The sequence below is a fragment of the Meles meles genome, chromosome 18, assembly GCF_922984935.1.
Source record: "Meles meles chromosome 18, mMelMel3.1 paternal haplotype, whole genome shotgun sequence".
Lineage (NCBI taxonomy): Eukaryota > Metazoa > Chordata > Mammalia > Carnivora > Mustelidae > Meles > Meles meles.
In genome coordinates, this window is record NC_060083.1 from 44,978,188 (window position 1) to 44,994,290 (window position 16,103).

The 16,103-nt window shown below is 51.0% G+C and overlaps 2 protein-coding genes across 7 annotated transcripts in view; both read left to right on the plus strand.

Annotated features, from left to right (window-relative positions):
• Window positions 1-8,471, plus strand: part of NBR1 (NBR1 autophagy cargo receptor) — a 32,532-nt gene extending 24,061 nt beyond the window's left edge. For all 3 annotated transcript variants that reach the window (XM_045984739.1, XM_045984738.1, XM_045984740.1), the window contains exons 17-21: window positions 443-845; window positions 1,680-1,774; window positions 2,443-2,500; window positions 3,360-3,468; window positions 6,702-8,471. In XM_045984739.1, coding sequence (XP_045840695.1) covers window positions 443-845; window positions 1,680-1,774; window positions 2,443-2,500; window positions 3,360-3,468; window positions 6,702-6,875 — 839 coding nt within the window. In that variant the 3' untranslated portion in view covers window positions 6,876-8,471. The remainder of the gene's footprint in view (window positions 1-442; window positions 846-1,679; window positions 1,775-2,442; window positions 2,501-3,359; window positions 3,469-6,701) is intronic.
• A 181-nt stretch (window positions 8,472-8,652) lies between these two features.
• On the plus strand, window positions 8,653-15,762 carry TMEM106A (transmembrane protein 106A). 4 transcript variants are annotated; one of them, XM_045986615.1, is made up of 9 exons: window positions 8,653-8,730; window positions 8,832-8,970; window positions 9,995-10,215; window positions 10,717-10,780; window positions 11,425-11,578; window positions 12,097-12,237; window positions 12,351-12,394; window positions 12,888-12,941; window positions 13,319-14,910. In XM_045986615.1, exons 3-9 carry the CDS (start codon window positions 10,011-10,013, stop codon window positions 13,437-13,439), a joined length of 783 nt encoding a protein of 260 aa, XP_045842571.1. In that variant the 5' UTR covers window positions 8,653-8,730; window positions 8,832-8,970; window positions 9,995-10,010; the 3' UTR covers window positions 13,440-14,910. The 4 variants fall into 4 exon arrangements, 3 of the variants coding, with proteins under 3 accessions (XP_045842571.1, XP_045842572.1, XP_045842570.1); XR_006816033.1 differs by lacking the exon at window positions 8,653-8,730 and adding an exon at window positions 15,070-15,762 and having other exon boundaries at window positions 8,737-8,970; window positions 13,319-14,598; XM_045986616.1 differs by lacking the exon at window positions 8,832-8,970 and having other exon boundaries at window positions 8,662-8,730.
• Window positions 15,763-16,103: the final 341 nt, after the last annotated feature.

The following is a 16,103-nucleotide window of genomic DNA, read 5'->3' on the forward strand; positions in this document are numbered from 1 at the left end:
CGGGGCGCCTGGGTGGCTCAGTCATTAAGCATCTGCCTTCGGCTCAAGTCCTGATCTCAGGGTCCTGGGATTGAGGCCCACATCAGTCTCCCTGCTCGGCGAGAAGCTTGCTTCTCCCTCTCCCACTCCTCCTGCTTGTGTTCCCTCTCTCGCTGTGTCTCTTGTCAAATAAATAAAATCTTTAAAAAAAAAAAAATTCATGACACTTCTCAGAAGCCTTGGTGTTTCCCTTTACCTCGTGAGCTTCAGTTCTTCTGGCTTTGCCTGGGCTTCAGACTTAGAATGTGGCCGTTAGTGGTTCGAGCGGCAGCCCTTTCCCTCTGGCCATCCCTCTCCTCTGGCTCTCATTAGAGTTCATGACCCACAAGGCTTTATCAGGTAAGAGCAGCACCGGGAGCTGCTTTTAGCTTACAGCTTAAAATGAACTGCTTCCATCCTTCAGTGAAATTTGCCTCCCCTGAAGAAGGACCACTTGGACATGAGCAGGAGGAGACCGTCCATAGCGCCAAAGAAGCTGTTGTGGAGGAAGAGGAGGACGAGGATGAGCTCAAAGATGAAGTTCAGAGTCAGTCCTCTACTTCTTCAGAGGATTACATCATCATCCTGCCTGAGTGCTTTGACACCAGTCGCCCCCTGGGCGACTCCATGTACAGCTCTGCACTCTCACAGCCGGGCCTGGAGCGAGGGGCTGAAGGCGAACCTGGGGTTGAGGCGGGGGAGAGACTCACTGGAGGGGAGAACCAGCTGCAGGAGCAGAGCGTCAGTGACATCCTCATGACCTCACAGACTCTGGACACAGTGCCCCTCACGCCAGAGGTAGTGGGGCCTCCGCCACGGCTGTCCAGGTACCAGCCACACCCCCCTCAGCCAGGCTGTTGTTCACAGGTGGAATAGGGAGGAAACAGCTCCATCTCAAAACCTGTGTTGTTGTTGTTGTTTGTTGTTGTTTGTGAGGGCGGGAGGAACCTTTTTCCCATAGGAGAGTCTGAATTTAGACGAATAAAAGTTGTATTTCCCAGAATTTGTGGATTCTGAATTTAAAGCTGTGCTTGTTCTTAATTCTCTGAGCGTAGTCTGTCTACTTCTGCTTTGATCATTGAGAGCCAGTTTCTTGTTTGGTTTGTTTTTTTTGCTTTTGCTGCCGAAACCGAGGGTCAAAGAGAGCCAGTTTTTAAACACAAATGTCGCTGAACCCCCCCACCCCCTTGCTCTGTTGACTCATGGGTAAAGGCACCAAAATTCATTCTTATGTTAACCCAAAGTACAAGAGAAAGCTTAATCTACTGTGAAACAAATACATTCTAAAACCAGAGAACAGTTATTTTTCATCATCTGATCTGTGTGTGTCACTGTTCTCTCATGGTGTGGCAGAGGATGGAGCCTTGACTAGGATTTAGACCACTCTCTCTGGCAGCTAGACATTTCCCTTTATCAAGACCATTTAACGGAGTGGGGAGCGACCTGACTCAAGCCGGGCTCTCTAGTTTGAGTGTGGCTAAAGAGGAAAACCTCAGGTAGAATGAGCCCTTCCTACCTGATCCCTGCATTCAGACATGAGGTCTGGGTCGGAAAAGGGAAGCCTTTGTAGAGAATCCGCCACAGCTCTGCTACGTGTACTGTCTCTCCAGCGTTCCCTTAGGTGCCTTTGCCACTGACTTTTGATATTGTCTTTCTGAAAGGAGCCCTCCTCGTGCACAGCTGGATTGTTCCCCAGGAGTGGATTTACCAGTTACCATACCAGAAGTTTCTTCAGTCCCCGATCAGATCAGAGGAGGTAACGAACGACCAGCCTGATCTTGATGTCTTTTTCTGTGCTCCTTTCTGATGAAACCAGGCATAAATAGGCACTCTGTCTTCATGATTCGTGGCATTATTCAGAAACCTGCCTGTCTCTTTTTTCTGTGGCCCTCCCTCACATTCTTTTCTGTTCTCTAGCTTCATAGTTATTAGGTGAGACCTCACAGAGGCAGGCATTGTGCTGTATTGGCAAGAACACACGGTTTGGAGCTAGACCAGTCTAGGTTCCAGGCCCAGCTCCCCCTTTCCTCACTGTGTGACCTTGAAGCGGTTCAGCACAGTCATAAAACCTGTGGGGCTGTTTTCTTAGCACCTTGAAGTTGTTAGTAGACCTTCAAAGTCACTTCCCACTCTTAATCAAAAAAAAAAACACACAAAACCTAAAAGTACTTAAAAACTAATAAATGGGTGTGATAGCTTTATGAACTTAGTTTTTTTGGATTCAATGAACAGTTACCTTGCACTGCATTCTGGACAGTTCCTCCTTATCACTGAAAACCATCTGCAAAATTTCCCAGATCTTTTAAATAAAATAAAAGCTGTGATCAGATTGCTGCTTGCCTCTCAAAACTCGCCCCACCACGAGTTAAGAAACACTCGGCGCTTGTGGATGCCGCGTCTAACCAATAGCTCTTTTGCTTTTAGAGCCCAGAGGCTCATCAGGACTTGTAAACAGCAGACAGAAGAGCTCTGACCACTCAAGGTAACTGGACCTTGTGCAGCCTCTTCTTCAGAAGCAGGTGGATATATATGCTAGTATTGCTTCTGCTTGCACAAGCTTCTCAAACCATGTGCCTCCAGAGGGCAGAGAAGGAGAGCCGTCATTCCTTCTTGTTCGTTCTTCTCCTGAAGATTGTGAGCGACACTGAACAGAGGGCTACAGTTAACGCTTTAAGAGTGTTCCCATTCCAGGGGTGCCTGGCTGGCTTAGCCAGTATAGCGTATGACTCTTGATCTCGGGGTTGTGAGCTCGGGCCCCACATTGGGTGTAGAGAGAACTTGAAAAAAATAAAATCTTTAAAAAAAAAAAAAGAGTTCACAGTCCAGACCGGTACTCTCAAATTTACCTCACCTTAGTACCAAAGAAGGCAGGAAGTTCAAGCCCACTGTGCGTCTTCGTAGTAGTCTCTTACACACGCCTGCCTCTCTGCTTCCAGTCATCTCAGATCCGTGGCAAGGTGGACTCCTCCGTACAGTGTCCAGAAAATCACATTTCCTTTGGAGGTGTGTCCTCTGAGATGATAATTAAGCAGACAGACTGCTAAATACCCTTTTTTTGCCCTTGACCACATACTATTCAGCTGGGACAGAAAGCCAGTGTTCTACAGAAAGAGGGCTGTCTTTTTTGCATGCCCCTTAACCTTGCCGCAGTGGAGCTGGACTCCACATCAAACCAAGGTTTTGGCCATAAAACCAATAGGAAAATGATCACATTCTCTTTTTTACATCTGACTTTTTTCCTCAGGGAGATCCATTTTCTTTCAAGGGTTAGAGCCCGGATTAGCTTGTAGGAAGCTAATGGTTTGTGTTTTTTAGGGAGATAATTTGGTTTTCCTCCCCAGGCACCACCACCATGGGAGCAGCATTGCCGGAGGACTGGTGAAGGGAGCTTTGTCTGTGGCTGCTTCTGCATACAAGGCCTTGTTTGCTGGGCCACCAGTCACTGCCCAGGTCAGTGTATGTCTCCTTTTCTTTGACCAAAGCCAAATCACTGGGGAAAATGATGCTGCCTGCCTGGGCTGGAAAGTAGTATGGCATTCTGCCACTTTCTATCTAGCTGTAGGACTTTAGCCAGGTTATTTAAGGGAAGAAAGGAAAAAGACTTATTGTTTGTTGAGGACCTGTTACATGTGGGGAGCTCCTACAAGTACATGCTACAAGGTGAAGACACCAGTCCTTGCCCAAAAGACGGTGGGACACAAGTAAGGTAAACAGTAGTGTAAGATCCTGCGCCAGTGTTCTCAGGTGGAACACCTTGACCACCCCTGCTGTGGGCCCCTCCGTGGCGCCAGAGAAGGCTTCCTGGTAGATTGCGCCTGAGCTGAGTTCTTAAGGACACAATAAATATGCGCCAGGAAAGGGGAATAGAAAGAGGATTGTGACTGAGACTAGCCAGTAAAAAGAGTTAGAAACGTGAGCTGGCAAGGTGAATTTGGGCAGGGAAGAGTAAGAAGAGAAAAGCCAAATTTATGTAGGTGGGGGTGCTGTGTTGAGTGGTTTGGGTGTTATTTTAAGACTTCTGGTGGGGGGAGGGGCAGTGAATGGGCTTTAGAAAAATAAACATCAGATTTGTACCTAGTAACATAATTCCATTACCATGTGGAGGTTGGGGGAGCCCTAAAGAAACCCGTTTGAGAACCCATGTGTAGATGAAAAAGAAGGGTAGAAGAGAAAGAGAAATGGCAGAACTTGGAGACCATGATTAAGAGGCTAGAAAGAAGTCAAGGAGGAATCCTGAGTTTCTGGCTTTGGGCAGGTAGTATCATTCACTAAGAGGGGATATCCAAGAAGGATATATTTGGACAGGAGGAGAAGAAAATTAGGTCCAGGGGCGCCTGGGTGGCTCAGCGGGTTAAAGCCTCTGCCTTCGGCTCAGGTCATGATCCCAGGGTCCTGGGATCGAGCCCCGCATCGGGCTCTCTGCTTGGCTGGAAGCCTGCTTCCTCCTCTCTCTCTGCCTGCTTCTCTGCCTACTTGTAATCTCTATCTGTCAAATAAATAAATCTTTAAAAAAAAAAAAAAGAAAATTAGGTCCATTTGGATGGTGTGGAGTTGGAGGCACGTCCAAGTAAGGTTACCCACAGTGCAGCTGGGCATGTTCCTGTGGCTCAGAGGAGTGATTTGGCCTGGAGGTCAAGTCCCCTGTATACACATTCCAGCAGAAACCACATGATTCAGTGAGAGTTTCCAGGAAGAAAGGGTATAAAAGCAAGACGGAGCCTTTAAGAATCCAAGAAAGAGGGGCGCCTCGGTGGCTCAGTTGTTAAGCATCTGCCTTCGGCTCAGGTCATGATCCTAGGGCCCTAGGATCGAGTCCTGCATCTGCTCTTGCTCTGCCAGAAGCCTGCTTCTCCCTCTCCCATTCTTCCGCTTGTGCTCCCTCTCTCGCTGTGTCTCTCTCTGTCAAATAAATAAAATCTTAGGGGTGCCTGGGTGGCTCAGTGGGTTAAAGCCTCTGCCTTCAGTTCAGGTCATGATCTCAGGGTCCTGGGATCGAGCCCCGCATCAGGCTCTCTGCTCAGCGGGAAGCCTGCTTCCCCCTCTCTCTCTGCCTGCTTCTCTGCCTACTTATGATCTCTGTCTGTCAAATCAATAAATAAAATCTAAAAAAATAATAATAAAAAATAAAATAAATTTTTAAAAAACAACACACACACACACAAAAGAATCCAGAAAAGCAAAAGGGCCCTGCCCAGGAGCCTGAGAAGTAGGAGGAAGATGTGCTGGATGGAGCTCAGGGAAGGGAACTTGAATGGGGAGGAAGAGCCAGAGCCCCCAGAGAACAAGGAGCAGGTCAGAGAGGCCTCGGAGTATGCCTCATTCTCTAGTCGCTGGAGCACAGAGGGGAAGAGTGAAAGCTGGGCCGCAGAAGTCAGCGAGGTTGGTGTTCCTATAGTTGGCTGAGCCAGTAGCATAGGAGGCTAATAGTCAAGAGGATGATACACAGATTTCTGAGGTGATGAGAAATCACAAAATAGCAAGCAAAAGGATGTGAGGAAGGATGATTCTGGAAAGGAGGATGATCGTTTATTCTGAAATAAGAAGGAAGAAGGAAACAGTGGAGTTAGGTGTAGAGAGAAATGCCAGAGACTGCGTTCAACATGTATCCACACTCTTGTCTTAATCCTCTCAACAACCCTTCCAAACAAGGTATTTTGTATCTGTTTCCTACACAAGAGAATTAATTGGTAGCACGGTAAGCAGTTGGTAAGAGAGTAATCCAGGAAGGAAATCTTGCCGTTTGCAGCAATGTGGTTGGAGCTAGAGGGTATTACACCAAGCAAGGAAAGTCAGAGAAAGACAAATACCATATGATTTCATTCATATGTGGAATTTAAGAAAAACAAAAAAACAAAAAAAAAAAAAAACAGGAACATAGGGGAAGGGAAGGAAAACTAAAATAGAGCGAAAACAGAGAAGGAGACAAACCATAAGAAACTCTTAACTCTAGGGAACAAACTGAGGGTTGCTGGAGGGGAGGCGCGGGGCTGGGGTAACTGGGTCATGGGCACTAAGGAGGGCACATGATGGAATGAGCAGTGGGTGTGATATGCAACTGATGAATCGCTGAACTCTACCCCTGAAACTAGTAATACACTATCTGTTAATTAAAAAAAAAAAAAAAAAGGTAATCCAAAGTGGTAGGATTTAGGAAGGTTATATGTCCACGACAGGGCTTGGCTCAAAGAGAGAGGTAAAGGAATGTTAGCTTCCTCTTTCATGGATTGCTTCTGTTCTTTAAAAAGGGGGAAAAACGCCAAGAAGATCGCCCAAGATGTCATTTCACAAACAGTTTCTTGTTTAGCCCCTTTGCGTAGCTGACCCCGCTCTCCCGGTGACCTCTCTGCCCTGCCTTCACTAGCCCCATCAGCACAGTTAGCTTTATCTTCACAGTGTTTCCAGTACTTGCTTGCCTCTTTTCCTTTATCAGGCTAAAGACAGTTCCTGAGTTGCCCAGTTCCCGGTACAAACACAGGGAATCCAGAGCGGGGCCTTCCCAGCCCTCCCTCAGGTGGCGCGTGCGATGGTGGCAGGTGGACAGGAATGGCCCCACCCTTGCGTTGAATTCCTTAATATTTTAAACAGATCTTGGAAAGATTTGTATGATTTACAAGATAGTAACAATTGACAAGGCACATACGTGATACCGAAAATGTTGCTCTGCTTTTCTTGACTCTATACAGCCAGTAGTTTCTGAAGATCAGACAGCAGCCCTGATGGCCCATCTCTTCGAAATGGGATTCTGTGACCGGCAGCTGAACCTCAGGCTGCTGAAGAAACACAATTACAACATTCTGCAGGTTGTGACCGAACTGCTTCAGGTCAACAACAATGACTGGTACAGCCACCGCTACTGAGGAGGGCCCTCGTATATTAAATCATTAGCCTGCTGCTCAGAGATGATCTTTATTCTGTCCTTGGAGGCGTAGGGGAGAAAGCCCTGGCTTATTTTTTAATCTGATGAATCTATAGAGCCCATTATTGAATTTTCAAGACCGTACCTGCATTACAGTATTTTGGGGAGCAAATCAAAGACCAGAACTGAAGCAGAGACATCAGATGAATTATAGGAAAGCGGTTTTTCAGTTGATTTGTATAAAGCTCCGGTCTCCATTGTAGTGCATCGAAGAGCATAACTTGAACTTCCTATAGAACCATTTTTCTTTCTGCTTGTATCAAAGTTGAGTATTTTCCTTTGGTTAAATGTGGATGTTTCTATGGGGATATCTGTTGTCAGTTTTTAAAAGAAATTAACCTAACCTCGGAAGTTGTTTTCAAGAATTCTTAACAATTTTTCTAGCCCACCCCAAGCCTCATATCTGTGTGGTATTGAAATGACACCCAGAGCCCCAGAGAAATCTTGTTACTCCAGCTTGTTCAAGGGCAAAGTCAATTCCCTGCAAGACTTAGTGATCAGCACTGTTGTTTTCTAGAGACCCCACTGGTACATTCAGGAAGATCACCTTCTGGGTCTCTGCACTTCAGCAAAAGGAGGAGGGAGTGTGCTCTTTAACCCACCAGCACCTATTAGCAGTGTTTACTGTAGTCATTTTGCATACATTTTTCTTTATTTAAGGGAACAAATTTAAGTAGATAGTGTGAAATATTTTGCTAATACTGTAGAGAAGGGAAAAACTTCTATTAAAAGGAAAAAAAAATGTAACGGTTACCTTTTTTTCTTAAGGTCAGGGTAGATGTTACAGTTGAAAGGTGGAAAGTGAAAGGCAGGCTCCCAGCTCAATCTAGCAAAGTCAGTTCAGAGGCAGGCAAATAGGAAATGCTGATGGCTTCTTGAATGTCTGAAATCTGCTCAAAGGTATCTAGCCTGAGAGAGCCTAGCACAGGGGAGACTGTTTTGCAAATCTTGGAAGGGGACAAACTCTGAAAAATTTTTGAGTTAATCCCAGAATGAACGGGAAAGCTTGCTGCCAGGGCCCCAGGTCCTCATTCTGTTTACAGAAAGGACTCTTGGGTTCAATGGGTGAAGGAAAAGGTAACAAAAAAAAAAACACAAAACACTAAAAGCTATTATTCATGAAAATGACTTCCAGAAAAAGAAGACTCTTAACCCTCATCCAAAAGGGGGAAGGATAATAAACTAGTATTATTTAACCTGGTTGGTATTTATAATGAATGATGATGTTAATTAATCGTTAGTCATCATGATGTTTATTTACAGTATACTTCTTGACCGCTATTAAATAAACCAAGATTCAGACTGCAAGCCAACCAGGCTGTTCATTATTTAAAACGTTTTTATCCGGGTTTCTGGGTAGAGGCTGAGCGGCAAAGTGTGTGTAATTAATTGGGTTGATTTGGGGCGGGACCTGTTCTGACCTCCTGAATCGTATTGCAGGGGTCCAGGAGGACTCTGAGGTCCAGTCGTCCATCCGATTGTACTTGTATGTAACCGCTTCAAGAATGGTCAAATAAAGGTTCTTTGAAAGCCCTGCCTGGAGTGGCTGGTGTTTGCGGAAGCAGCGTCGGGGCGGCGGGGTGGTCTGTGAAGAGATGAGCTCTTCCCTCGCCCTTCTCGAGAGGGGGCGGGCCCCTGGGAGGAGGGCGGGGCGAGCCCCTGGGAGGGGGCGGGTCTGGAGGAGCTGGGGCGGAGCCTCCCCCGGCAACGAGTCAAAGCTTAGGGCGAGGCCCTGGGCTCCCGCACTTTCGATTCTGCTTGCAGCCGTTTCAGTTCTGCTGTCACCCGGGGGTGGGGTAAGGCGCTCCGCAGATTTTCCTTTCTTTCCCTTTGGGAGGCAAGGGCCGAGGGACCTTCAGTGCCTCGTAGCCTCACGTAGGCACTCGCGGGTTAACAGGTTCGACTAACGGCCACAGGGTGTCCGGAAGGACTTGAAATTCTACATCAGTGAAATCCTAGCTTCTGCGGAGCAACTGCTCCGCTATTCGGGACCCTGGCCGAGCCCGGGAGTAGGGCTGGAAGCAGCCTAGCTTCAGGTAGGCCGAGGTCGCTGCTCCCCACCCATCTCCAACGCTGCATATTCGCTCCCCCAGGACTCAGTGGAAGGGGGCAAGTAGCCTGGCCAGCTCCAGCCCCGTTGTCCCTCGGGTCGCCCTGCCCTACAAGCCTTTCTCCTGAAAGACACATTCCAGAAATCTCACTCTTAGGTGACAGGAGCGTTGGATCCCAGACCTGAACCAGATGAGGCGCCCTTGATTTTGGCCCAGCAAGGTGTGGCTCACCTTGCCCTCTCATTCTGCTACCACTCCTGACCCTTTGGGGAAAAATCTGGATTTTTAGCCTTTAGCATTCCTTAATGTCCCTTAATGGGACCCTGACCATTGCTCCCCCTCTTCCACAGGCATTCTTTCCTTCCCCACAGAAAGCAGTGAGGAAGAGGTTTCTGCTCCTTTTCAGGGCTTTTTTAAGGTTCTTAGGCACACCTGTGACCAGCCTAGCCGCCTTTCCCTTGTTTCAAAGAATCCCTGCCTTCCTGTTCTGCCAGCACCTGCCGGGGCTCAGGAATGGAAGCCTTCCTTCCACTCCCAGGCTGGGAGATGGCAGGCATTTCTGCCTGGGTGTCCTGGACACCTCTTCAGAGTCCTCTTGCCGCAGAGGGTGAAGGGACTCTGGACTGCGGCCTCCCCCACTGCCCGCCAGCCCTGTCCACTTCCTTCCCCTGAAGCAACTGACAGCTCAGCAACTTTCCCAGAAAATAAAAATAAAGTGCTCCACCATTCACTTCTGGAAGTCCCTTCTAGGGAAATAACTTCTGCTTTTTTTTTCTCTTCCCCTCACAGGCAGATTGAGCTCCCCTGCAGTAATGAAAGGAAATACACTGAAATTTCTGATCCCAGAATCCCGTGTAACTGCTCAGTTTTCCATATCCTAACTTCCTTGGGCCGGAGCTTGCTGAATTTGGGGTGGTGCTCCTTGCCAACCTTGAGAACCCAAAACCAGAGTGACATCCCGTGTCTGTGCTAACAAGCTTAGCAGTGAATTCTGTTCTTTTCTCCTTAGTGAAAACTCCCCCTGAATGATGGGTGAGACGTTCTCCCATCTGGGCTCTCAGGAGGAGAACAGGTCTATCTTGCCCCCCACCCCCGCCACTGGCTGCAACGCTGCCCGCTACTCCAGCACCCGAAGCAGCAAGTCCTGTTCCCGAGCGCCTTGTGAAGGGGCTGCCCGTGCCAGCTTTGTGACTTGTCCCACCTGTCAGGGCAGCGGGGAGATCCCTCAAGGTGAGTGGCCCAAGGCTTTGGAAAGAGCCTGAATTCCAGCTGGTCAGGCCCCTCTGAGCCTCCTCGAATTGGGGCTTGGTCCCCCAGCTGCAGGGAGGCCAGCGAGATGTTCCCTAGCCCTGCACTGCCTGCAGAGACACCCCACCCCTCCTGCCCCAGTGGTTCTCCCCAGGTGTCTCCAGCCTCCCTGCTCCTTTAAGCAACACTGTGCCTTAGGATTCATGAAGTTACAAATGACCTCTCCAGAGAAGCTAGACTTCTCTCATTCGCTCGTGCCTTCCGGAAATTCACACTTAGTAATGAAAATCTCACTTCCATTCCGGAGCTGACAAAGTTGAGCTGCTGTCATCTGCCCAGCGATCCCAGGCCTGCTCTGGGGCAGAGGTGGCATGCTTCTGACCCCACTCGGTGGGGTGAAGGGGTTGCTTCTGGGAGGCTGGCACAGGAAACATTCGTCATGCAACTTCTTAGCCCTCTCTCTCACCTTCTTTCTCTCCACAGAGCTAGAGAAGCAGCTAGTGGCCCTCATCCCCTATGGGGACCAGAGGCTGAAGCCCAGGCGCACGTAAGCCCCTCTTCTCACCTCAGCTCCACAAGCTGTCACCCCTGGGGTCTGTTCTCTGTCTCCCCCATTCTGCCTCCCCGCCGCAATTCTTCTCCATGGGAAGCCTCACTGAGTTCATATATACTAGCTCCGTTTCCAGGGCTTTTCCTGGTTTAAGAAGTCTGGGCCACAGCAGGTGCCACCTGAGGCCACCTGGTGTCAGGAGCTTCGGTGCTTCCAAGAAGCGTGGCTCCCTTGTGAAAAAAAGAGGATCTCTTGACTCTGCGAGGTCTTTCGGGAGGGAGCGAACGGCCCAGGCTGTGGTTCATATGGGGAAGTTATTTTTCCTGTGAGCTTCCCTCTCTATGGGCTCAGACCTGCTTGTTCTCTCTGGTTGAGATGGAAAGTGAGCTGCTTCCTGTTCTGAGGTACTGCACAGACTCGGAGGCGGCCCTGAGTGTCCCTGGAGGGGGCCGTGACCCTCTTTGTCATGAGTCTCTTGGACGTGAATCCCTGCCCCTTCTGCCTGAAGGGCACTGAGCCCTGAAGAACACTGAGCACCTTGCTCAGTGGTCGAGGGAGAGGAGTGTCCCTCTCTGCCCAAGGTTCTATGGCGTTCAGACCTGTCCCCTCCTCTACCCCGGATCCTGCTTTCTTTCCCACAGGAAGCTTTTCGTGTTCCTGGCCGTCCTCATCTGCCTTGTGACCTCCTCCCTCATCGTCTTTTTCCTGTTTCCCCGGTCCATCGCCGTGCAGCCCGCAGGCCTCAACTCCTCCACGGTGGCCTTTGACGAGGCTGACATCCACCTCAACATAACGGTGTGTGGGTGCCCGCACCCCTGAGCCCCATGCTGCCTTGCCGGCCGCTCTTCTCTGCGGCCCTTATCGGGCGTTGCCATCCCCGGCTCAGGTAGCCAGGGGTCCTGTGGCAGCCAGAGGGTGTCAAAGCCTGGGGGGCAGCAGGTACAACCATGAGCCCCATAGGAGAACGTGCAGAATTAGGACTGTACACCCCGAGGGGGAAGAGTCAGGGCGAGAGAAATAAAACACAGGGTGTGGAGGGCATGCCTGAGACACTCTGGGTGGACGGAACGGAACAGAGAGAAGCCTTGCAGGATGTGCCTGGGTCCTGGGCCAACTTCATGTCTTACGGTGACCCCTTCACCATTAAGAGCCACTCCAAGGGGCTCCTGACCCTGGGCTTCGGCAGCTGAGGCCCATCGTGGGAGTGGGGCTCAGTCAGGCGGTGGGGCAGGCAAGGATAAGGTAGCTACTTGACTTCTCCTTTTCAAGGATGGTCACCTTCCCACTTCCCTTTCCCTTGTCTTCCTCCTCAGAATATCTTAAACATCTCCAATAGCAACTACTACCCCATCACGGTGACCCAGCTGACCATCGAGGTTCTGCACCTGTCCCTCGTGGTGGGGCAGGTCACCAATAGCCTCCTCCTCCACATTGGTCCTTTGGCCAGTGAACAGGTGACCCCCACCCCCCGTCCCGGGGCCAGCCCTACCCACAGGGGTGTGGACACGTGTGGGGGTGGAAGGGGAAGCTGGGGTTGGGGTTCACCCTGTGCCCATTTGGTTGACAGATGTTTTATGCAGTGGCCAACAAAATCTGGGATGAAAACACATAGTAAGTATCCCTTGATCTCTTCTCCTTTAGCCTCTGTCCCGGGTTGGAAACCCAGTCTTCATCCCTACCAGATTTCCTTCTCTGCAGCCAGCATTTGGCCTTCACTCTCATGGCCAAGATTGCAATCTGCAAGGGAATCAGGGTCCCCATCCCTCTGCCTGTTTGGACTTAGGTTGGAATGAAAACAGGCCAGAATTTAGTTAATTCTTACAATAGGTGACCTTGGACTCTTCAGCCTAAATGACTAAGAAAGATGAATGTCTTGTTTTCTGCTGAGGGGGCAGCTAGCACACACCGGGGCCGAGCCTATGGGGCTTGGGGGAATGACACTGCAGCAAGGGCGATGTGCTCACCTTAGAGGGAGAAAGAGTGGGCATGGCATTTGGGGCCCCTGAGGGAAAAGAGGCCGGGAGCCTGGGACCGACCTGCAGGTCTCCTCCGAGCTGCCAGGTTGCTCAGTGTGAGACATGGTCACGTGTTCTTTCTCTGTCAGCAAAATCTGTTCCTGGATGAAGATCAAAGTCCACCACGTGCTTTTGCACATCCAGTAAGTAGGGCTTGGAGCCCGGGTGTCCCCCTCGCCTCCTTCTGACCCCAGCAGAGCTGCGCTCTGCTCACCTTGTGGGAGAGGTCCTCCAAAGCTAACTCCGTGATCTTTGCTGGCTCTTGGGAAGGCAGATCCTGCCCCTTCCCTAGACCCCGCCTTGCTTATAAGCCATCGGTGTGACAGCCACCGAGCTGTCTGGATCACAGGTGGGACAGCTGTCCCAGGTGCGTTGGCAGAGCAGGGAGCAGAAGGAAGGGAGGGTGTTTAAGGGATCCCCCCACCCCAGACAGCAGAGCAGGGCCAGAGCTTCCTCTTCTCCCCACCCCCTCCCACCCCCCCACCACCAGACACAGCAACAAAGCCTGCTTCCTCTCCAGGGGCACCCTGACCTGTTCCTACCTGAGCCATTCAGAGCAGCTAGTCTTCCAGAACTATGAGTACGTGGACTGCCGGGGAAACTCGTCAGTGCCCCACTTGCTGGTCCCGCCTCCTCTGTGACCTGCCTGCTGGTCCCGCACTCCAGGCCCCTGCCAGCCCGGGCTGTATCTCTCAGAACCCAAGGAAGGACTACAGTGACTTTGCCAAAGGAAAAGCCCTGCTTTATTCTACCTCCCCCCACCACACACACCCCCTCACCCCAGGAAGCCCTGTGTGGAAGTTAACTTTACACACACACACACACACACACGCATGCACAGATGCACGTCACCCACGTCCTCTGACTTCCGCCGGAAAAGAAGTCTGGTTCTTCTAAGGGGCCAGCGCCAGGCTTTCCCCTGTGTCTGTCTTGAGAAGAATCTGACCTGATACAGCCTTGAGGTGTCTGCACTGGCGTCTGCTCTCTGTACTGAGCACCTTGGTTGCCCGGCTCCTCTGGGGCTGGCCTTTCTCCTGCCCGAAGGGAGAAATCTTTCATTTTACCTGGCTTTTAAAACGTGGATCTTTTTCAAGTTCCCCACCCAGTGATGGGAGGGTGACTTGAGGAACATCCGTGCTGTCTCGGTCCTCCCTGCTTTGGTCATGTGACAAAGGGGTGGTGCTGGTCGGCTTCTCTCCTGGGAACTCGTGCCCCGATGGCAAGGTTGGCTAAGGGCCTGCGGCTCGGCGGCCTCCCCGGTTAAAGGCTGCCCCCGTTCCTAGGAAGACAGCTTTTCTCTGGCTAAAGCTTCTCGCCAGAAAATCATTTTATTATTCCCATCACAGCAGGAGCAAACATAGTAGGGGAGGAGAGGGAGGCATCTGGCACCCCCTCCGTCTCTCCAGGAAAAAAAAATACAGTTGAAGCCAGAGTCACTTGGGAAAAGGCATTTATTGAAGTTAGGCTTCTGGCTGGTGGTCGGCCCCCAATGCTGGACACAGGTCAGTCAGCCTGTGGTCCCAGCTGCTGCTCTGCGATAGCTTGCAGAGGTCAAGCTGTCAGGATTCGGCCACAAGCTGCTGGGCTCTACGGCCTCCCCGGTTTACCTCCAAGGCCCATCCTCTGCTCCCAGAGGCCTCTGCTTTCCTTCGGGCATGGGCAGGCTGGAACCTCACATCAGGAGGGACTGGTCTCGACTTCTCTTTGCTGTCACTCGGATGAAGAAGCGAAGTCCCAGCTAACATGGGTTCCCCCTGGGCTCCAGCTGGAGGCGGCCTGCAGTGTCGCTGAGCAGGAATGGTAATTGCTCGCTAAAGGCATCTGTGGTTTCCTCAGGCCTGGAGATGAACTTAGGTGGTGGGGAAAGCTGAATGCCAAGTTGGATGGGTGGAGAGGGGGCAGTGGGGACAGCACCTGGCTAACTGGCTGCGGGGACAACGGGAAGGTTGGAGGTTGTCCTGTCTCCCCGCGTTTGTGCCTAAGTAACTAGAGTCAGGAAGAGCCTGGCAGGAGCACAGAAGTCCCGAAAGGCCAGCCTGGAGTTTCTGCTGAGTGTCAGTTGCCACATGTAAAGGATTTATATTGTATTCAATAAACTACACTTCACAATGTTAAAGAGTAAACAGAGAGCTTCCTGTGAGTTGGGAGGAGAGCTGGACCTGGGCGACACTGCTGGGCTGTTTTGGGGTGTCTGGGTGCCAAGCTCTCCCCAGGCCCTGAGCCCCTCTGCTAACCGTCCCCTCTCCCCTTTCCTTCACCTTGTGTCTCAAGTTCCCTTCCTGTGTAGGCTTCCATGAAAGGCCCAGGCATCCCCTCATCAGCGCCAGGTGGAAAAGGGGACAGGCTGTGCGTGAGACCCCGGATGTCAGCTTCAGGAAGTGGTGAGGGGGTGAAGCCTGACTGCTTCCGGGAAGGGCTGAGGTGGAGGAAGGAAGAGACCTGTGGGGTTTTGTGGGCCAGTCCGCCTCCCCTTCCCAAGATGAGGTGTCCTGTGTTTAAGGGGACAGTCCGCCTTTCTTCTGAGCTCTTTCCAGCCCTGCCTCTTGTTATCTATGCCACAGCTCAGTGCCCGCTATGGGCCAGGCATTACACTGGACTTTGAGGGGCCCTGCCTGCCACGTCCAGTCCAGCTCCAGGCCTGCTCTGGTGTGATGCAACTCCTCCTTCTCAGTAAGCATCTGCCAGTGGGGTGGGTGATGGTTCCAGCAAGAGTCCTAAACCTAGGGCCCCCAACAGGGGTGCCTGGGGGCCTCAGTTGGTTAAGCATCCTACTTGACTCTTGATTTTGGCTTGAGCCAGGGTTGCCAGATGGAGCCCTGTGTCCGGCCCTGTGCTCAGTAAGGACATGCTTGCCGGGGCACCTGGGTGGCTCAGTGGGTTAAAGCCTCTGCCTTCAGCTCAGGTCATGATCTCAGGGTCCTGAGATCGAGCCCCACATCGGGCTCTCTGCTCAGCAGGGAGCCTGCTTTCTCCCCCCTCTCTGCCTGCCTCTCTGCCTACTTGTGATCTCTGTCAAATAAATAAATAAAATCTTAAAAAAAAAAAAAGAGTCTGCTTGTCCCTCTCCCTCTGCTCCTCCCATCACTCCCTCGAGCACACACATGTGCTCGCTCTCTCTCAAATAAATAAAATCTTTGAAGCCCCCAACAAACCTGTCCTTGCTAAAGAAGAGCCAGCAATGGAGCTATAGACTTGGGATGGTCAAGACCAAGTTCTCCCATTGGCTTTGCCCACAGAAGCATGGAGTCACCTACTTTCTTCTCCCACCCACTCCATCCCCTTCACGGGTCCTCATTCTCCCCTCG

Bases quoted from the DNA above. Each gene is read 5' to 3' on its own strand.
- TMEM106A (XM_045986615.1), top strand. From the start codon at position 10,011: ATGATGGGTGAGACGTTCTCCCATCTGGGCTCTCAGGAGGAGAACAGG. The intron at 10,781-11,424 runs GTAAGCCCCTCT...TCTTTCCCACAG, and splicing joins AGGCTGAAGCCCAGGCGCAC to GAAGCTTTTCGTGTTCCTGG. The intron at 11,579-12,096 runs GTGTGTGGGTGC...CTTCCTCCTCAG, and splicing joins ACATCCACCTCAACATAACG to AATATCTTAAACATCTCCAA.